The 22359-nt window shown below is 39.9% G+C and overlaps 1 protein-coding gene across 1 annotated transcript in view; it reads left to right on the forward strand.

Annotated features, from left to right (window-relative positions):
• Positions 1–22359, forward strand: part of LOC109919505 (peroxidasin homolog) — a 509465-nt gene that overhangs the window by 148471 nt on the left and 338635 nt on the right. The window contains exon 2 of the mRNA XM_048596123.1: positions 12274–12345. Within this exon, the coding sequence (XP_048452080.1) occupies positions 12274–12345 (72 nt within the window). The remainder of the gene's footprint in view (positions 1–12273; positions 12346–22359) is intronic.

Consider the following 22359-nt stretch of genomic DNA (forward strand, 5'->3'; position numbering starts at 1 on the left):
TGCCTTCATTAAAAAAGCAGTGCTTAAAATCCACTCACTGCTTGTAGCATATCTGCAAACTCGAGACACTGCAAGGGGCTGTAATACCAATGGTTAAGGAAATCATTGTGCTGCTGAATGTCTATATTATGACTCATCAACCTCCAAACACAGGAAGGGTCACCGAACCTGAAACGTAAACTCTGATTTCTCTTCACGGATGCGGCCAGACCTGCTGAGCTTTTCCAGCAATTTCTGTTTTTGTACCCATAAATTGTCTTGCTTACGCCTCATGTGAACTCAACCATTTTCATGAATCAATAGGGATGGCACTCCCTCAATATGAAGCTGGTAAATGACAACAGGCAGCACGTCTTGCAGTTGAATATCTCACTTTGATCACTTTGATCCTGGCAGTAGTCATGATCTCTTCTTTCTGTTGTCACATCTCTTCGCCAGCTGCATATGATCCATCACAGTGAGTCAAAGGCTGACTACTCTGGGGCACAGTTAACATATTCATGTTATGACTTACGACTCTGGTCCAGAGCAAATGCACAGCAGGCGCACAACAAAAGCCATGGTGCACAAAGAGCATTTTTTAGCATATCATTGGTGACGTCAAACAATGTTTCCAGTTTTGGGCAACTCTGGAGAAACCATGTAGTACACTGAGGAGACCATATCATGAATTGTGGCAGTATACAATATGCTCTACAACTTGACAGTTAGCAACAAATATTAGGCAATAATCTGCAGAGTGGAAGGATATTGAAGTGGAGGAGGAAATGCCACTGCATGTTGCTGTATAGGAAAGGGAGAAAAGCAAAGGAATAAGACAATAAGAAATCAGAACAATGTAGGCCATTCAGCCTCTCAACCTTTTTCCACCATTCAATACGATCATAGCTGGTCTAACGTTCCATACATCCACTTACTTGTGTTACCACCTCCTGACCAAGAGATTAACTATCTCAGCCTTAAGTATACACTAAGGCTCTGCCCCCACTGCTCTCTGTGGCAGGGAGTTCCAAGGAGTCACAACTGTCTTAAAAAAGAAATTTCTTCTCATCTCAGTCTTAAATTGACACGATGCCATTTGGTCCAAGACCCTCCCATGAGGGGTAACATCCTCTCAGCATTTACCTTGTCAAAATCTTTAAGAATCCTATACGTTTCAGTGAGATCACCTCTCATTCTTCTAAACTCTAGTGAGTACTGTTCCAACCAGTTTAACTTTTGCTTGTAAGACAATCCGTCCATATCAGGGATCATCCTAGTGAATTTTCTCTGAAATGATATCTTTCCTTAAGTAAGGGGATCAAACCACAGTGGTCCATATTTGGTCCCACCAGCATCTTGCAGTAAGAATGATGCAAACAACTGTTTTCTGTCAGGACTTTAAATGGTCAAATAATTAGTGAGAGACACCTCAAGTACACTACACATTCACCACTACACCTATCTCCTTATCTGTCTTACTGACCATCAAATTTTCCTCATTTCAACTGCGCTAAGATAATACCAAGAATATATATTTAAAATCAAATTTACCAATTTAAACACTGTATGCTGCAAATAGAAATAAGCTGATCTCCCTTGTGTATTCCCTTAGCTCTTATTCCATGTCCCTTTGCTCTTTTAGTTCTCCTCTGATGCTTCTCCAGCTGCAGTATTCAATTGAGAAGGCTACAGATAGCCTTTCATGACAACCTAAGTTGACTCTCTGTAGGTTGGCATCAGTATGCACCATCTTGATTTAACCTGCCAGCAATTTGGACTAACTAACTAAAATATAACAATAAGTGTACTTGCAGTTTTGCCAGGACAAATGCAGTCACCTTGACAGATGACAGCAGTTTCACGTTCCTTAGAGTCATTGCCACTCAGCCAGGAGTTTGTGATCACAATTTTTACAAGCAGGTGCATTGCTGTGTAACCCTTCAAGCTCTGTCGGGCGATGGTTATCTGCAGCAGCCTGAGTGTGCATGGCAACATGCTGTACTAGCAAAATAGGAACACGAGAAGGTCATTTGCCCATTAAGCCAACATCCCCATTTACTTAAATTAGGGCTGATCATCTACCTCAAATCATAGAATCATAGAATCCCTATTGTGCAGGCAGAGGCCATTTGGCCCATTGAGTCTGCACCAACCCTCCGAACAGCATCTCACCCAGACCAATACCCCCATCTTATCCCTGTACCCCTGCCTTTACCATGACTCATCCACCTAGCCTGCACATCCCTGGATGCCACAGACAATTTGGCATGGCCAGTCCACCTAACCTGCACATCTTTGGACCAAGTACAGGAATGTGAGAATATACATATTCCTTGACGTCTTTCATGTCCAGCAACCTATTGATTTCTGTCTTGGCATCGGCTTCCGGGTATTCCAGTGGTTTGGCAGGTGGTCTCATCTAGGAGTAGCTGTTTCAACCTGCCATAGCGGTCTTTTTCGGTGGAGGTTTCCGGCCCAGCATTCCAGTGGTCCAGCGTGGTGGTATCATCCCAGAATTGTGGTCTCGGCCCAGCTGCGTGTTCCGGGTATTCCACCATTCCTTAATTGGCTTCCTCGAGCCCAGGAACTGTTAACTGAACAGTGATGAATTTTTTCTTAATTTTACCTTTCCTTATTATTATGTACGACTTCTGTGATTAGCATAGGTGCCATGGGTGGCGACTTATAAAACTTTTCACTGTATTTTTCATGTAAAAGTACATGTGACAATAAATTTGTCTTCTATTCTATTCTATTCTATTCTACTCCTATTTTATTCTATTCTATTCTATTCTATGAATAAACTTCCACAGCCCTCTGGACCAGAGGATTCCAAAGATTAATCACCATCTAAGTGAAGAATTTTCCTCCTCATCTCAGTCTTAAATGCCCTGTCGCGATTACATCCAGTAAATGAGTTATGTGGGTATGCACGTCCATCAGAGTTTTCTGTGGCTTGTTTCATCAGAATATTCATCCACATATTTTGCAACAGAACTAATATGACAACCTCTTACTCTGTGGAGCCAACTTCTGTACTACCCTTTCCCTTTCATCTTCTGCGTACTTATGCCTGGTATCTCACCACAGGGAGATCCATCCTCTGACATATGTTCAGTATAAGTCTCTAAAATGGTGGCTGCGATTGTAAGATTGAGTGCCTCTTCATCTTCATTGTGCTCTTCCTCTTCCTTCACTGCTTTAGCAGAAGATGACAGAGGATTGTTGTGGGAGTTGAAGGATTAGGTATACAGGTGTACTTGTTACTAAACATTTCCATATTGTGGCAACTGTGGCTTCAATGATACTATTTCTCATGATCGTGAACATTCTTTACCTTGTATATGTGTAGGCACATTTCTCCTCCAGTACTTTCCTGTAACCTGGTATTAGGTATTGTGTTCTTATGCAAGAAAAAGAGGAATTGCATCAGCGAGCATAATGCAATACATTTGAGTGATGTGACCAAATGACTTGAAAAGTGGCCAGTGTTTGTAAGCTGTGAAATGTGAATATGAGATGTGCATTAGTGCTTAAGTGTGTGAGGGTGCGGTAAGCATTTGAAATTTTGTGTTACGTCTATATTTATAGAAAGTATAAGTAGATGAGTGATGGGGATATATTGGATTGAACGGTTAATATATACTTACAAACTAATTGTATGAGACAATCATATTATAATTGCTGTTAGTTAGATGAAGCTTTTGTCATATGCCATTTGATGGAGGTCATTTAAAACTCACATGCAATCACTTGGGATCACGTGAGCAAATTAGGAGCAGGAGTAGGCCACTTGTCCCCTTTAGCTCCTTCTCTCATTTAGTAACTTCATGGCTGATATGATTACTTCATATTCTCACCTACTCCTAATGACATTTCATACCCTTGCTTATTAAGAATCTATCCATCTAAGTCTTAAAAGTATTCAAAGACTCAGCTTTCACTGCTTCTTGAAGAAGAGATTTCCTATGAGACATGACTCTCTGTGACCATGTGGAATTAGTTCTTCTCCATACCTGATGGAATGCCTGGGGGGCCGCTTGCCACCTGTCGATACAGGACATCTCTTTTCCACCTCTTCCATCTATCTTGTACACTTCTTAGAATCACATTAAACCTATTCATGTAAAAGTGCAGGCTACCTTAAATCAGTACTGGATACCCATTGATATCATATCTCTGCAACCAATAATCATTCCAAGGAACATAGCTGCGCGCAGTGTAAATTTAGTGCAGAGCTTGCAATGCCATGAGTATGTTGATGCTAAGTCCCCTGGATTATTTTCAACTCTTATCTTAGATCTCTCCCAATGAGTAATGTGAGTTCTTCATTTGTGTAGGCAAAACACAACTTAATGAAAGATGGGTCATTTTCTGAAATAATACACCTTTATCATTTACTCATTCTATATAAATATTCCCCCAAATTGCTAGACAAAATTATTGTATTGTCTGTGGTTTCTGATAAACTTACTTATTGTCAACTCTTTCTCTCTATCATATGGACCTTTTACTAAAAACTTGAAAAGCCAAGGACATCTTAGAAACAGCTCTTACAACAAAACATTCCATTCCCACCCCAGTTGGTCAAGATCAACACAGAGATTCTGGAAAATGTGGACTTTTCTTCTTATCTTGGGAGCCTCCTCTTTTTGAAGACAAATGTAGACAATGAAATTTATCACATCCACTATGCAGATCAGCCTTTAGGCAACTGATGAATAGGATGTTTGAAGATGAGGATCTTGAACCCATGAGGTTAGGGTTGCTGGGCAATCCTTATGTTCCTATATGCTTCAAAGACAATGCTTTGGGCACCTCAAAGCATGGGGGTGGGTAAGTTGCCACAAGCAGTGCCTTTACAGGTCCTCCAAATCTGATGGTCTCAAAGTAGCACCTCTCCCAAAACAATATGACCAGCAATGAAGCAGTATTCACTCAAAACCAGTATGACCACTCTGTGGGGACATACAAATTGTATGCCTGACATCTGAGTCCTGAAGCAACTGCTCAACTCCAAGTGTGGTTGCAATAGCAGACTCCCAGGAGGTTAGTGGAAATTACTTAGGTATGTCTCCAGATCATTCCTGAAGATATCAGACTATCAACATTGACTCATGGGAGGCCCAGTTCTTTGACTGATCAAAATGGAGAAGTTTTTTTTTCAGGAAGGCACTTCATTAGGAGCATGCAGAGCTAGGAAATGAGACATTGAAGAGAGAACATACACTTCCAAACAGCACATCTAGTCCTTCAAGCATTACCTGCCACACATGTAGCAGAGACTTCCGATCACACATTGGACTTGTCAGCCATTTCAGAACCCATAAATAAGTCATCCTCAATCCCAAGGAACTAAGAATTTAAAATAATGTAGAGTGAATTTTAGCAGTTGGCTTGTGTATAATGAATGACTTATCAAATTTATGTATATTTTTCCTGAATTTACCAATATTCTGCATACACCCTAGGAGTACATGTCAATGATTGGTATACTTAATAGTTAAACTGTAAATATTTTATTGGCTACTATAAAATCCATTCATTCATTATAGAATAATCATGTTTCAGTTTTTTTCAGACCAGTATTTAAAAAAAATTCAATTTATGACATGGATTTCACCTTAGTTTCCTGGTAATAAAACAAAATAATTAGACACCCTGTGAACTATAGCAACGTTCCTGAATAATTTGTGTTAAGGACTATAATTTTAATCAATGCTCAGAGCAAACGAGTCACAACTGCAGTGAACTGCAATAATAAAAGCGACTTGTTTTCTTTTTGCCACTGGCACACATTACTGAAACGAAACAGAGTGGATTAATCTCTTTGAGTACTGAATGTCTTCTGGATCTTGCATGTTCGTTAACTGCTAAAAATGAAGTCTTGTTCACTGGCTACACTGTGGAATGCTGAGACAGGCCATAACATGGAGTATCAGAACACAGGTCTGCATTTGCGATTGCCCACATAGTAAGCTCCAGATTTCAATCACGCCCCTGTCGGTAATTGACAAATAGAAGTCAGGCATTTCCTCTCCGGGAAGTGAAAGAAAGACACAAAGATCAGTCATTCCATTAAAGAATATTCTGTAAGAACTTTTAAGAAGGTCTTTCACTTACTGTATTAAAGTTGGAATTGCTTTACTTACTGATAATATGTTTATCTTTGAGTACAACAATGAAATGAGAGGGATGAAGCAAAAATTCCTCTACAGTCAACACTTCACAGCCTGTCAAACCGAGAACGAATGTTCAGAAGTACAACTGCTTATTTTCCAGTGTGTTTTTAATTAACACCTTGTCAGCGTATAAGAAGGAACTAGAGCATGAGAGCCAGAATAATATTGAATTAAGCCTTAGCATTAATATCAGAAACTTGTGTCTTTTCGGATTGAGGATCATTTGTACAAGCTACAATTGACCACGTTTGGTAGTATGATAAGGTAAAGATTTTCAAGATTGTCCTTCCTTGACTGTGGTTACTAGCATACAGTATTAGACAGTTTAGAACTCAGAAAATGCAGAAAAAAATTGATATTTTGACCATCTAGTGGAGCTGAAGGAAGCAGGATTACTGTTCCAAGGTGACATTTAATTATTAGAACAATCCAGTTGACACAATAGACGAGATTTACCTGCAAGCTTTGGGATCCTGACTTTGAGACCAGTGTGTGAGTTAATGCTGAAGTATTGATTGTTAAGGAGACAAAGGATTTTAGCTGAAACAAGCAGTAAGAATATATTATCTGAGGAGCATTGGATTGAAATCTGCTAGAGTGTAATGAGAATGAGTAAAATCCAACTAGGAAAAAATGATAAAATCAAAATGGTTAACTGAGAAATCCAGGAAAGTATTAAAGATCGCTGTTCTGAAATATAGGAGTGTGAATTGCATGGTTATGTATGTAACAATAGCAAATTAGATTAAAATAATAATGATATTTCAGGGCAAAGGTAACATGCAGATTCAGTTGGCAGTTAGGAAGGCAAATTGAGTTTTTCATTTGTTTTGAGAGGGCCAGAATACAAGAGCATGGATGTACTGCTGAGGCTATGTAAGGGTCTAATCAGACTGCATTTGGAATATTGTGAGCAGTTTTGGGCCTCACATCCAGGGAAGGATGTGGTGGCCTGGGAGGGGGTCAGAGGCAGTTTATAAGAATGATCCTGGGAATGAAGGGCTTATCCTATAAGGAATGGTTGAGAGCTCTGGATCTGTATTTGATGGAGTTTAGAAGGATAATGGGGAATCTGATTGAAATTTATAGAATACTGAGAGACCTAGATAGTGTAGATATGGAGAAGGTAGAGATACAAGGACTTACGGGCACAGTCTCAGAATGAAGAGATAACACCTTTGAGCTGGGATGAGGAGGAATATTTTTAGCCAGAAGGTGGTGAATCTGTGGAGCTCATTGCTGCAGAATACTATGGAGACCAAGTCATTGAGTATATTTAGACAGAGGTAGGTTCTTGATTAGTAAGTGGATCAAGAGTTACGTGGAAAAGGCAGGAGAATGGGGTTGAGAAACATATTAGCCATGATCAAATGGCCTAATTCTGCTCCTATATCTAATGGACTTATGGTTGTAAGATAATAATTATAATGCAGTCATGGCTTTGGTTTGGCTAGTACTCTGAACTTAACATTCCTGGTTATAACACTTTCAAGATTGATGAAAAGAGATAAAGAGGTCTGGGGTAACAGTGCTGGTACAGGATTCTATCCAGAATTGTCTAGTGATTGTGTTAAAGTGTAATCTATGTGGATAGAGTTAAAAACTAGGAAAGGGAAAAAAACACAATTTTTGGGATTGAATGTAATGACTTCAGTGATGTCCATGGGCTGGAAAGCTGGTGGAAACCCCAGTGTTGCCATTTGCAGCAGCCTTAATGGGGTTAAATATCTATCAGGCAGTTAGCTTGGGTATTCCTGAAAAAACAGCATGTTTTGTTGAAATTTTTCATCTTGCACTGATCAGGATATTTTGCAAGAATGCAAATTCAATGGAGAAACCAACATTTATAATGTATGAGAGAACAGTACTGGTTGGTTGGCAAGCGGACTCTGATTCGTAGAGATGTTGCTATGGAGAATGCTCCCATTGTTCACCTATACAGGAATCTAAAGTGCCAGCTGCTGTGTGATCATAGTTGGTGAATTATTATTGTGTATACCCACAGTAATTGTCCTTTGTGTGGGTTTGTCTGTTCTAGAATGTGACGTTCCGAGGAGGTGACCACTGATGGTTATGGAGAATGACCTTGTAAAGCTCTAAGGTGAAAGATCTGCCTAGGGACTTCAGTATCTCAGCAGGGATGGCAGCAGTCTGGGCTGGCTGGTTTTCAGACAACAGCAAGGACACTGGGAGAATGAGCACTGCCTTCCTAAGGGAAGTCAGCAGCCTTCCGCTCTTTGGAGCCATTGCTACTGCCATTACACCAGAGTGATGCCTAAGCAATCCTAATAATTTCTTGGATTGGAGTTTGATGAACTGTGGTGACACCATTTAAACCCCGTTGTGCAATATAATCCTTGACCATGACAAAAGTCTGAGTTTCTACTGCAACACTCAGACATTGCGTGAATTTGCAAATCCTATAAGGAAATTGTTAGAAAGCATTTGGAAAATCAAGAATCACCATAACCAACGCTATGATGCTTAACAACTTCATAATAAAGTTATAATCATGTATGTGTCATAAAAATAAAGAGTTGTTACAACCTAGCACAATCTTTAGTGCAAATTGCATTGGAAACTTCACAACATTAACTGACCTACTCTTTAACAGTGCTGCAGTTTATTTGCCATTGTATAACATGGTGAATGGATTAAACTAATCACAATGTCAGTAGGGAAAAAAAGGCTATTTTTGAACAACAAAGCTTCTGCCCTGTTCCGATGTTTCTGAGGTAGAGAACTGTTTGGGAACTGGTTTCATTAACTTTTGAGATTTTTGAGACCAAGAAACTGATTTTCTACTGAGTAGATTTTGTGTAGAAGCAAAGTTAAATGCTGAGGTCTATGAATTGTACCCATTTAGAGAGAGTCACAGAAGCTGGTCAGTTAATAAATTGCCTCAAATTTTCCTGTCAAAATATGGTGAGGCTGCTATCACTTGTGATTGCAAATGGAATAGCAACTTCAAACAGGGAAGATGTGGATGTTAAATGTAGAAATCCCAATATTTTCAGAGATACATTACTACACTTCTAATTTGTTAGATGGCATGTTGTTGTCAGGCTTACAAATTGAATGCATTTGATTGGTTTAGATTACTGTACTTCTGACAGTGGGTACAAGTGAAGTTGTCACAAAGTCACTTCAAGTCTGAGTACAATTTTAACAACATGAACAGTGCTAATGAAACTCTTCAATTCTTAAGAATTTTTCCTTTCAGTCACTTTTTCTCTAAATTCAATCTTTTTTTCTCTCTTTATTTCTCCTACTGTAGCTTATTTGACATTGAAGACACCATTATAATTCACCCTTACATCTCAGTCTTTGCACTATTAATTTCACAATACATCAGTCTGTTTGGATATAGAAATGCACCTGTTCACTCAGATCCCAGATGCCCTGTAAAGAGCATAGTGCCACTTTCATCACTCATTCCAGCAACCTGCAACAGAAAATATCGTTGCCATTAACAGGCACAGACAAGCTTAATAGACAATGAGTGCTGTTCAGTCTCCTGCCACAGGAACTGTTGGATCATTTTCCAGTAAAAGATTGTGCATGCAATCTGTAAAAATGTGGAAACCGTGTAATGATTGAAAATATGATTTCAGCTGTGAAAAGATCCACAGAACATAATTACACAGTTTTATATCATGTATAAAAAAGATTGAATAAAAGAATTGTCATTGAGGCCTTTTATATGTTTGTTATTTACTTAATACATGTTATTGCATAAAAATATGCAACTCGGAGAACTCGATCTTTCTATTTCAAATTAGTCACGGTTATTATGGATGGGCTATAATAGCACCTATTTCTGCTACACCACCTACTGTATCTTGCTGCCATATGAGAATAATAAGATGGCATCAGACTTGATTGATTCAAAATGGGACTGCCACCACTTTCTGGGACCTCCTTTGGAGGGGAATTCCTGTGCCTATTGAAAACATATATTCCACTCCATGGATTGTATCCCACAACAATGCTCCCAACCTTGAAAGCCAATCTAACTGAGGTGTGAACTTATTTCAAAGCAGTGTAGTTTCCACGATCAAATAGCTAAGATAATGTATGATTAATTTAAATATTGATTGTGTTTCAATGATCACTATTAGATGCTTTCTTGGGTAAAATTTCATCACTCTGCACAAAGTAAAATGGAGGACTTTTTGGGGAATCTTTGCAAACTCTAGCATGTTTTTCAGTGAGGTTTAGATTTGTGGGAATTAATAAGAAGTACAGAGTTAGCATTAATCAATCTTTTTCATGTTTATTTTCTCCTCTAACAATCCATTCAAGAGTTTGTCTTCTTATGAAAAATGTTTGAAACAATTGGCTACAAGTATATTTATAAGTCCTCATTCAATTCAATTGTTGAATGAATTCTTTGTTGTAAATCTTTTTATTTGGTGGTTTTATTCATAAGTTAGCTTTCCATTCACAATATTGATATCTGAATTTACATGTGATGCCATAAAGTATGTCTTATGAACATTCGCAGTACACACATTTGGCTGCCAGGATCTCACATTGGAAGTTTAGGAGCAAGGCTAGTATGATCTGCTGGATTTTATATTCATCTTAATCATTCCAATCCTGCAGGGCTCACTAATTTCTGTAATACCTTTCAATGCATGCTAGAACATAAATTTAAAGAAATTTGATGAAATTTAGACTCCAGGTGCCACATAATATGTATTGCAGATTTTGGTATTGCGTATAATACCACACCCGGTATGCGTCCAACTTTTTAACTAAGATAGGTATATCCCTGAAAGGAGACATATCTGTACTTTAGCAACAAAAAAACCACAATGGGTCTATAGCTCCATAAACACAAGGATGTTTGTTGACCCTTCACAAGTCTACTGGAATTCGGGGAGATCCTTTAATTTATCTGGGGATAGCAGGCATTCATAGTTCTAAGGCTTACGTTTGTGATTTTATGGGACGTGAGCACCATTTTGTTGCTCATCCATTTCTGTGTACTTTGCTAGGCCTTTTCAGAGGGCAGTTAAAAGTAAACCACATTACTCTGTTCTGGAGTTAAACTTAAGGATTGCAGATTTTCTCCCGTAAAAGGCATTAGTAAACTAGATTTTTGTTTTACAACAACCAATGATCATTTCTACTGAGTCTAATGTTGTATTCCACTGTTTTATTAATCTAAATTCCACCAACCGCCTTTGTGGGATTTGAACATAGTTGTTTGGCTCTCACGTCTGTTGACATTACCACTACACCACCACATTCTGCCTGGGTCATTGTGGACCGTGACTATTTGGGTGGAGACAGGCCATCTCCTGAAGGGAATGTGTCAAATGCCCCTGGTTAATCCTTTTGAAAAGCAGCTAATGATTACAAAATACAGTAATTGAAACACTGTAGAAAGTGCTTAATACAGGATATACATGGCTTTTTGATTTTATTCATCTTGTAGCCCCAAATCATCAGTGACATTGGTGTTAATTTTTGTTGCCATAAACATGATGTAAAATGGGAAAGAAAATACAGGAGATCTCAGAACACCATCTTGACTGACTGGACCTTCATGCGCTACCCTAAAGAATCCCTACAATGTGGAAGCAGGCCATTTGACCCATTGAGTCCACACCAATCCTTCGAAGAGCATCCCACCCCCACACCCCCCAGACACACATCCCTACCCTATCCCTGTAACTATGCATTTCCCATGGCTAATCCACCTAACCTATGCATCCCATGATACAATGGGCAATTTAGCATGGCCAATCAACCTAACCAGCACATCTTTATATTGTGGGAGGAAACCGGAGCACCCAGAGGAAACCCACGTAGACACGGGGAGGATGTGCAAACTCCACACAGGCAGTTACCCAAGGGTAGAATTGAACCCAAGTCGCTGGTGCTGTGAGGCAACAGTGCTAACCACTGAGCCACTATGCCACCCCAGTATTCTCTGTCAGAATATCCAGAACCAGGTATGATGGAAAATTCGTAGAAGAGAAAACTCACCATTTGGGATACAGCTATAACTAGCAAATTAAAATAAGTTGACTTAATTATTACCAGTAAAACAGCACTTTCAACGATTGATGTTTGAATTATACTGATTATCTTGCAGGGACCTGAGGTTTAACAGGATCAGAGAAATTCCACCAGGAGCCTTTAAGAGGCAGAAGAACCTGAACACACTGTGAGTGATTATTCAGTTTGGCTTGTTAACTCATTCTATACACTCTGCAAGAATACTATAGAGATACACCTGTGGACGGGAATTCTGCATTGCAGATACACATCAAAAAGAATATGTAATTTCTGTCACTGTATCATTTGTTCTAAACAGTGTTATATTTTTCAAGCTAAATGAAAATAAAATTATTGTACGTATTCATATAAAATTGAGCTCATATAAAATCGACCGCAAGAGTTTTGCTGAAAAAACTAGTTTTTCATATACTGTATGAAAATGTCAGTGCTAGTTTATCAAAGGCCAAAGCCCAAAAGTTTCAGAGAAAGAAATCTGAACAATCACATTAAAAACCTCAATTCATTATCCAATGCGTTTTTGAAAAAAGTTACATTTATTTCATTTCCTCAAGCTTCTACTTGTTAATTAATGCAGGATCAATGTGGATCCAACTTGATGCTTGTAGGGAGTGGCAGATCGGTGAGCAGTAAAAAGCAATAAATACTGAGGTTAATGGAGAGAAGAACTTCTCTGATGGTTTTTAATTAAGTTCAGCCTGGATCTGTGTCACCACTTAGCACCTCATTTTTCCTGAGGAGGGAGGGAGCATTTGATGCCTTGCCAGTTCGGCCCTTGCCAATGTCGACTCAGTGCAAACCTCCTGCACCAAGGCCTAGGAGTGAGAGTTGGAGCTGTTAGTGTGATGTTTTCCAGTGTTGCCGCACTTCTCTCTCTTGTCCTGTTGGCTTCTGAGCAGCGTTGAAACTCCAGGCAACATGCTGCTTCCTCTCCAGGATGTGAGGTGGTGATGTTGGGCAGGCTACTTAATAAAAGTACATAAAGTGAGAGAGACAGAATAATTGGCTGACAAGAGTCGCCTTACTGCATTACCTTATGGACTATTTTCAGAGCTATGTTAGATGAGCTGGTTGGGTGTGTTTGAGTTGAAAGCATTCCCCTTTTGTTTTGCCTAAGAAATTGGTCTCAAATGTTTGAGTTTTACACATGTACATACTGTATTATCTTTTTTAAATAACAGGAAAATGAAAATATGGTAAAACGTAAATGATTTGCAGATGTAATCCGGGGAAGCTAGCCAATTGGATGCAAAATTGGCTGGAAGATAGGAGACTGTAGGTCGTGGTAGAGGGTTGTGTTTCAGACTGGAAACCTGTGACCAGCAGTGTGCGTAAGGATTGGTGCTGGGTACACTGCCTTTTGTCACTGTATAAATTATTTGGTTGTGAGTATAGGAGATACGTTTAGCAACTTTGCAGATGACAGCAAAATTGATGGTGTAATGGATAGTTAAGAATGTTATCTCAGAGTACAACAGAACCTTGATCAGATGGGCCAATGGACTGAGCAGTGGCAGATGGAGTTTAATTTAGGTAAATGTGAGAATTTGCATTTCGTAAGGCAAACCAGGACAGGACTTATACAGTTAATTGTAGGGCCTTGGGGAGTGTTGCCAAACAAAGAGACTAGAGGTACAGGTGCATAGTTTGTTGAAAGTGGAGTTGCAGGTTGACAGGGTAGTGGAGATTGCCTTCATTAGTCACTGCATTGGGTATTGGCGTTGGGATGTCATTTTTGCAGCTGTACAGGCCACTTGTAGAATATTGTGTTCAATTCTGGTGTCCCTGCTATAGGAAAGATGTTGTTAAACCTGAAAGGGTTTAGAAGAGTTTTACATGGATATTGCTGGGATTGGGGGGTTTGAGCTATAGGGAGAGCCTGAATAAGCTGGGGATTTTTTTTCTTGCAGCATCAGAGGCTGAGGGGTGACGTTATAGAGGTTTATAAAATCATGAAGGACATGGATAGGGTGAATAGCCAGGGACGTTTTTTTTTCCCAGGGTAAGGGAGTCTAAAACTAGAGAGCATAGGTTTAAGGTGAGAGGGGCAAGATTTAAACGGGACCATATGGGCAATTTTTGCACGCAGAAGGTGGTACAAGTTTGGAATGAGCTGCCAGAATAGGTAGTGGAGGCAGGTACAATTACAACATTTAAAAGACATGAGTACATGAATAGGAAAAGTTCAGAGGGATATGGGCCAAACTGTGGCAAATGGGACTGGATCATAGAGTCATAGAGTCCTACAGCACAGAGGCTGGCCCTTTGGCCCAAAATGGTCCATGCCAACCAAAATGTCCATCCACGCTAACCCCATTCTCCTGCACTTGACCCATATCCTTCTATCCATGTAATCATCCAAAGAGTAGTACAGATGTACTACTCTTTACAGCCTTTCCTTGATGTTCATTGTTTCATTCTGTCAATTGTCCTTAGACAAGGTTTTTGTGTAAGACATTGCAGATGTGAAGCTATAACATAGCGAGGTCGTTGACTTGCTAACCGAGCTGGCTTGTTTTCATTCAAACGTTACATCACCATGCTAGGTGACATCATCAGTAAGGCTTCCGATGAAGTGGTGTTATTCTATTCCGCTTGGAATTTATACTGTCTGGTCTGTTATGGTGAGTAGTGTCAATTCCAGTTTTAATTTGTATGGGTTTGTATATGGGGTCCAATTCTATATGTATGTTGATTGCATTACAGGTGGAGAACCATGCCTCTAGGAATTCCCATGCAGATCTATGTTTGGCTTGGGCTACTGTGGTTACCTTGTCCCAGTTAAACTGATGTCCTTCATTGTCTGAAAGTACAATGAAGTACAAGGAGAGTTCGTTGTGCCATTTTGCTGCTAGCTGATGTTCATGTATTCCAATGTCTAGTGTCCTTCCTGTCTGTCTGATGTTAGGATAGTGTGTTAGGGCATACAGTGTCCCCTGTTGCTGTCTATTTAGTAGGTATCTGCAGATGAGCACACTGGCCACACTGCCCTATATCAAGAACGTATCGGAACTGACAACAAGACTCCTAAGACCACTAGGAATCATGTCAGCACACAAGCCCACAGCCACTCTATGACAAACACTCACAAGGATTAAAGACCCCATTCCCACAACACGCAGAATGAACGTGGTCTATAAAATACCATGCAATGACTGCCACAAACATTACATCTTTTGCTGTATTCTAAACATTTCCCAATCCTCATGCTTTCTACTGTTTTTTGGCTTCTTCCTTTGGACTGATACTATATTTAATTACTCATTTTAGCTTTGATTGGCTCACTTTTTCTGTGGGTTTTTGTAAATCTGCTGTAAATTTTGTATTCATTCTTTGAATTAACCTAGTCATTACTTGTCTGTCTCAATCTATTTTGGCTAATTGGTACTTAGCATATTTTAGATTTTTGTTCTTACTACATTTAATGTATTGTCACCTTCCAGCTCGACATTTATATCTTCAAAACCATCCTTTTCAGACATCTGCAGCCTAGCTTCACAAGATCTCAAAACTACCATAAAGCCCCAATTGAAATTCTCAATGATTTTAACATGGAGCATTACTCCTCATTCTCATCATCAACTTTTCTGCAACATTCATTGGACTCCAAATCCTTCAGCACCTCTCTTGTTGTCCAACTGCATAGGACTGGTTTCAGATGGTTTCTGTTTTGTATCTGGATTCCTTCAAACCAAAAGTCATCTCATGTGGATTAGAATATCTATCTTTTTGATTTAACTGGAAAATTCTTGCTAATAATCATATTAAGTTTATTACATTATTAAAACTATTTACAGATGGCATGAATATGGCCTACACTACAACAGAGACTGTTTGGAGTACAGAGCGTGTCTCTGACAAGTTCCTTCTTTACTCTGATTAAAAGTTCCTATGCCGTCGTCACAATAGGTGCTGCTTACGGCACTCAGTTAAGGTTTAACTCTTTCAGGTCCATATAAAATAGGTCCAATCACACCAATTAATAGGATACAAAATATCTCCAACAAAAACTTCACTAGTTGCTTCTAAGAATCTATCCTCTGCTCTATTCTTCACCTGAATGTATAGTTCACTTGGTCACAATTTTTTTTTTATATTCATTTGTTGGATGTCAGCATCCTGGCTGGCCAGCATTTATTGCCTGTCCCGAGTTGCTTCTTGATCAGGTGGTGGTGAGCTACCTTCTTCAACTGCTACAGTCCATGTGCTGTAGGTTGATCCACAGTGCCATTAGTGAAGGAATTCTAGAATTATGACCCAGTGACAGTGAAGGAATGGTGACATATTTCCAACTCAGAGTGGTGAGTGGCTTGTAGGGGAACTTGAAGGTGGGGGTGTTCTCATGTATCTGCTGGCCTTGTCCTTCTAGATGGAAGTGGTCATGGGTTTAGAAGGTGCTGTCTGAGGATCTATGGCAAATTTCTGCAGTGCATTTTGCAGATAGTACACACCAGCATTGTGGTGGAAGGAGTGGGTGTTTGTGGATGTTGCTAATCAAGTCGGCTGCTTTGTCCTGGATGTCCTGGAAGTTTCTTGAGTGTTGTTGGAGCCGCACCCATCCAGGCAAGTGGGGAGCGTTCCATCACACTCCTGACTTGTGCCTTGTAAATGGTGGACAGCCTTGGGGAGTTAGGAGATGAGTTACTCATCACAGTATTCATAGCCTCTGACCTGTTCTTGGTAGCCACTGTGTTTATATGGTGAGTCCAGTTGAGTTTGTGGTCTGTGGTAACTCTAAGCATGTTAATAGTGGGGCATTCAGTGATGGTAATACCATTGAATGTCAAGGAGCAGTAGTTAGATTGCCTTTTATTGGTGATGGCCACAGCCTGATGTTTGTGTGACATGAATGTTACTTACCACTTGTTAGCCCAAGCCCAGATATTGTCCAGATCTTGTTGAATTTGAACATGGACTGCTTCAGTATTTGAGGAGTTATGAATGGTGCTGAACATTGTACAATCATCGGTGAACATCCCCACTTCCAATGGAGGGAGGATCATTGATGAAGCAGTTGAAGATGGTTTGGTCTAGGACACTACCCTGGGAAACTCCTGCAGAGTTGTCCTGGAGTTGAGAATACTGACCGCAAAACCACAACCATCTTCCTATGTGCCAGGCATGACACCAACCAGTGGAGAATTTGCCACCTGATTCTCATTGAATTCAGTTTTGCTCTGGCTCCTTGATGCCACACTTGGTCGAATGCAGCCTTGATGTCAAGAGTTGTCACTCTCACCTCATATCAGGCATTCAGCTCTTTTGTCCTTGTTTGAACCAAGGCTGTAATGAAGTCAGGTTCTCATCCAGGTTTTGTGTTCTCACAACTTTTCTCTGATAGTTGATTGTCTCAGTGTTGTCTGGGTCAAGTTAAACTTAACTTTCCAGTACAACATGAGGAAGCTATGTTTTGTTTCTATCAAAAACTCTGATTGCCAATATCTCCTTTCACCTCATCAGCTAATTTCTCAGGCTGATGCAACTTTAATTTGTTATAAGACTCTGATCTGAGCGTTAAAGTCTCCATCCTATTTGATGCCAAGACAACCTGTGTTGCATGCATTACTGCTACTACCTCCTCCATGCACCATCCCCAGTCTACACCATTCTGCCTTCACTTGTGCCTGGGCCTCTCTTTTGGCACTGATTCTTTTAACTGTGCACTTATCCCAGCTTTGAACAATTAGATATTCACGAGAAGTCAGCTCTCTGATCTCTGTCCACTTTTCTTAACCAACAACTGCTATTTATATAGCACCTTTAGCGTAACAAAATATGTCAGGATATTTCACAGGAGCATTAAACATTTTGAGACTGGAACACATGAGACAAAATGGGGAAAGTGGCCAAAAGCTTTGTCAAAGAAGTATGTTTTGATGGGAATTTAGAAGTTGGAAAATTTCAAAGAGATGAAGGAGTTTATGGAGGAAATGGCCTTGACTTACTTAGACATGGCTGCAAGTAAAATCGAGGATATTCAAGTGAACAGAATCAGATGAACACAGGTTTTTGTATGGTTGTGTGGCTGTGGAAGATTTCATAGGTGGGAAATGATGAGGTAAAGGAAGATTTGAAAAGAAAAAATTTAAAATCAAGGCATTGCTTATCCAGGAGCAAAGGTAGTTTAGGCGGCACAGAGGTGATGGGGGAACATGACTTGCTGCGCATTACAACCCTACTGCAATTCTCTCTCACTTTCCTGGAGAATGAGGCTATTGGAAATGCGGAGCTCTCAAAAATACTTCTCCTGCCAGTGAGAGATAGCCAGAACCAAAGAGGGGAATTAGCAGTGCTGCAGTGGGGACTTTGTGGCAGCACTGCAAAAGTTAAAATAATGAGGGGCAACTGGCTTCAATGATAGGAGGATCTGTAACAAGAGGACACAGATGAAGAATAATTGGTGAAAAAAAAATTAGAGGGGAGATAGGGATAATTATTTTTAAATATGTGCAAATATATGATCTAACAGTTACTTCCTGAAAGGGTGCAGGCTACAGATTAAATAATGGTTTTCAAAAGAGGATTGAGAACTGTACAAGCAGGTAATATGATTTTCTTGTTTTATTCCATCTGTTTTAAGTTTGGATCAAGGTAGGAAATCTAGTTTTTTTTTAATTAACACTTTTTTTCTTAACCATTCTCAGACCTTTGCCTTCCATATATTACAACAACTATAAACTTCAGTGGCCATCAATTCTGTGTTCAGCAACCTTGTTTAGCCTTCAATCCCTCGAAGCATTCAGTGTTTTAAAATATTAATTCATGGGCTGTGGGCATTGCTGGATGGGTCAGCATTTATTGCTAATCCTAGTTGTCCTTGAGAAAGTGGTGGTGAACTGACTTCTTGAACTGCTGCAGTCCATTTACTGTAGGTAGACCCACAATGCCATTAGGGATGGATTTTGACCCAGCAACACTGAAGAAATGGCAATGTATTTCCAAGCCAGGATGATGAATGCCTTGGATGGGAACTTGCAGGTAATAGTGTTCCCATGTATTTGTGCCCTCATCTTTCCAGAAGGATGTGTTTGTGGATTTAGAAGGTGTTGTCTAAGAAGTTATGGTGAATTTCTGCAGTACATCTTCCAAAAGCAGCTACTGAGCATTGGCGATGGAGGGAGTGGATGTTTGTGGATGTGATGCCATTCAAGTGGGCTGCTTTGGCCTGGATGGTGTCACACTTCTTGAGTGTCTTTGGAGCTGCACCCATCCAGGCAAGAATAGGGAAAGTGTTCCATCACACTCCTGATTTGTGCCTAGTAGAAAGACAACAGGCTTTGGGGAGTTGAGAGTTTAGTTACGCACTGCAAGTTTTCTGGCCTCTGACCTGCTGTTGCAGCCACAGTATTTATATATCTATAGGTGTGAGGCTGGAAAAGCATAGCAGGTCAGACAGCATCGGAGGAGCAGGTAAGTCACCGTTTCAGGCCCGAAACATTGACTTACCTGCTTCTCAGATGCTGTCTGACCTGCTGTGCTTTTCCAGCCTCACACCTATAGGCTCTGGCTTCCAGCAACTGCGGTCCTTTTTGTCTCACAGTATTTATATGATTAATCGTTTTTAGTTTCTGCAGTGCTGCAGAACTGTTCATTCCCCACTTTCGCCCTGGCTAGCACTCAGTACCATTGGAACTATTTTTGAAAACTTGGAAGCCCTTATTCTCATCTAGAAATCCTTGCATGGATGAGCCATCCTTGTCTTCGCTGTTCTATCCATTATTATCTGTGTAATCTCTACCAGAGCAAATTGTCTCCCTAATTTTGGTTTCTATGAAACCTTCTCTCTCTCTCCCTCATTGGTAGTCAAACTATCAGCTTCCTTTTTGTCTGGAATCCTTCCTTGACCTCCTTGCTTCCTGACCACTTCTCTTTATCGTCCCACTTAATCTTCCCCTTCCTGAGTGTCCATTTTTTTGAAGTGCCTTTTTAAATTAAAGGCAATATGCAATTATAAGTTGTTTTGTTGCCTTCAAAGTGAAGAGTTCATAATATTCTTTGCGAGAAGCACGCTCATTATAAAAATGAAACTTATCTGAAGACTTAATTTATTTTCATCTTACATATCTATATTCATTCATTCATTTAGACTATATGACTTACTGATAGGGTGGCACAGTGGTTAGTATTACTGCTTCACAGTGCCAGGGGCCTGGGTTCGATTCCACCCTCAGGTGACTGTCTGTATGGAGTTTGCACATTCTCCCCATGTCTGTGTGGATTTTCTCTGGGTGCTTTGGTTTCCTCCCACAGTCTAAAGATGTGCAAATTAGGTGGATTGGCCAAGCTAAATTGTCTGTAGTATCCAGGGATGTGCAGATTGGGTGGATTAGCCATGGGAAATGCAACATTACAGTGATGGGGTAGGTACAGGTCGGATGGTCTTCAGAGGGTTCGTGTGGACTTGATGGGTTGAATAGCCTGTTTCCACACTGTAGGGACTCTATGATACTGAGATTAATGAATCCTGGAGTTGATTTAACAGCTTTTGGTATTGCAGGCTGAAAGATAGGAAATGGGAATTGGTGGTTAATAGATATTTTTCAGAGGATGGAATGTTTGTAGCGGAGTTTCCACAGGGATTGTGCAGCACTGTATCAAATGCCTTTTGGAAGTTCATGCAATTATCCACAGCATTGCACTCAGCGTCTCACTGTCTTGCCTCTTCAAGAAAAAATTCTAGCAATTTAATTAAGTGCAACATTCCCTTAAGAAATTCGTGCTAGTTTTCCTTCATTAATCTGTGGTAATCCATGAGACTATTAATTTTGTCCCAAATTATCATTTCTAGAGGTTTTCCCATCACTGAAGTTAAACTGATTCGCCTGAAGCTCCTGGTCTTTTCTGTGCAACCTTTTTCGTACAGACGTGAATATAGATTAGAGAATGGGATGTATTCAGAGGACTGTTATACTATCTGCTGCTTTAATTTTAACTGTCTCTGATAGGATCCCCCCCTTATCATTTAATCTCATCCTGTGCACTTTTAAGTTTTGTGATGAGATATGTTTAAATGTGCTATGTGTGTAGCTCTCACCCTCACATATGTCCCACAGTGATGCCATCTGCTGCTCAAGTTAAAAACCCTGCACAAATAGGAAGTGTCTTGATTGGAGTTCTTAAGAACTGGACAGAACATGTACTTGAGTGGTTAGAGCAACTCTACCATTCCTTTATTTCTTCATTAGTAGCCTTGTTGCTGCCAATAAATGAAACTAATGCTAAGAAATGTACCCAATACCAATAAAATTTTACTGATGCAAATAAAATTTATTCCCTATAATAAACCTCACTAATACTGCTAAACCCATGATACTAAACACAACTTTGCAGTGGTAACTACAGCGAGTAAAAATACAAGAATCCTCAGCTACTTGCTTGTTAATTGTTATTCATTGTTCACATTTTTAAATTTACATTTGTTTAGACTCAGTCACTAAGTGTACTCAGGAGCTTTTGGGTCAGAACCCTTCATCAGGAAATGCTCTGGGAAGGGAGAGAATTAAAAAGTCCTAATGAAGGGTCCTGACCCAAAACGTTGACTCTCCTGCTCCTCAGATGCTGTCTGACCCGCTGTGCTCCTCCAGCTCCATATTTTATCGACTCTGACTTCCAGCATCTGCAGTCCTTGCTATCTTCTACTCACCACCTTCTCAACTTATGACTCAATGTTACAGTTTGAGGTTTTTTTCAAACCTGTTCTTCTGCACACAATTGTAGCTGTAGTAATCTGTCCCCACCCCCTTCTAGTTAACAGTAGGCTATAAGCTTTATCTGCTGCCTTCACCATCTCCCAGGTAACAATAGACCCAAACATCAGTCTGTTCCCTCTGTGCTCTCCCATATAACTGTAGACCCTGAGCCTGAATTCGTTTTTATCCTCTCACTTCCCAGCGTATTTCTTTGCAAATCTGCTGTCTCCACTCTTTCCCAGGTAACAGTAAACCCCAAGCCTTGGTCTTTACACCCTTTCCTTCTGGTGCATTGCATTATGAGTCCACTGCATCTGCTTTCTCCCAGGTAACTTGTTCCTTAGGGTGAACATTTTACTGTAACTTTAAATATACTGAAATAATTTAGTTTGCACATGCTTGTGTAGCAGTAATGAAACTTTTGGAACTCATAAATCATATTAACCATGTTTTCTGGATAGCAGAACAAACTT

The sequence above is a fragment of the Rhincodon typus genome, chromosome 4, assembly GCF_021869965.1.
Source record: "Rhincodon typus isolate 14 chromosome 4, sRhiTyp1.1, whole genome shotgun sequence".
NCBI classification, from domain to species: domain Eukaryota; kingdom Metazoa; phylum Chordata; class Chondrichthyes; order Orectolobiformes; family Rhincodontidae; genus Rhincodon; species Rhincodon typus.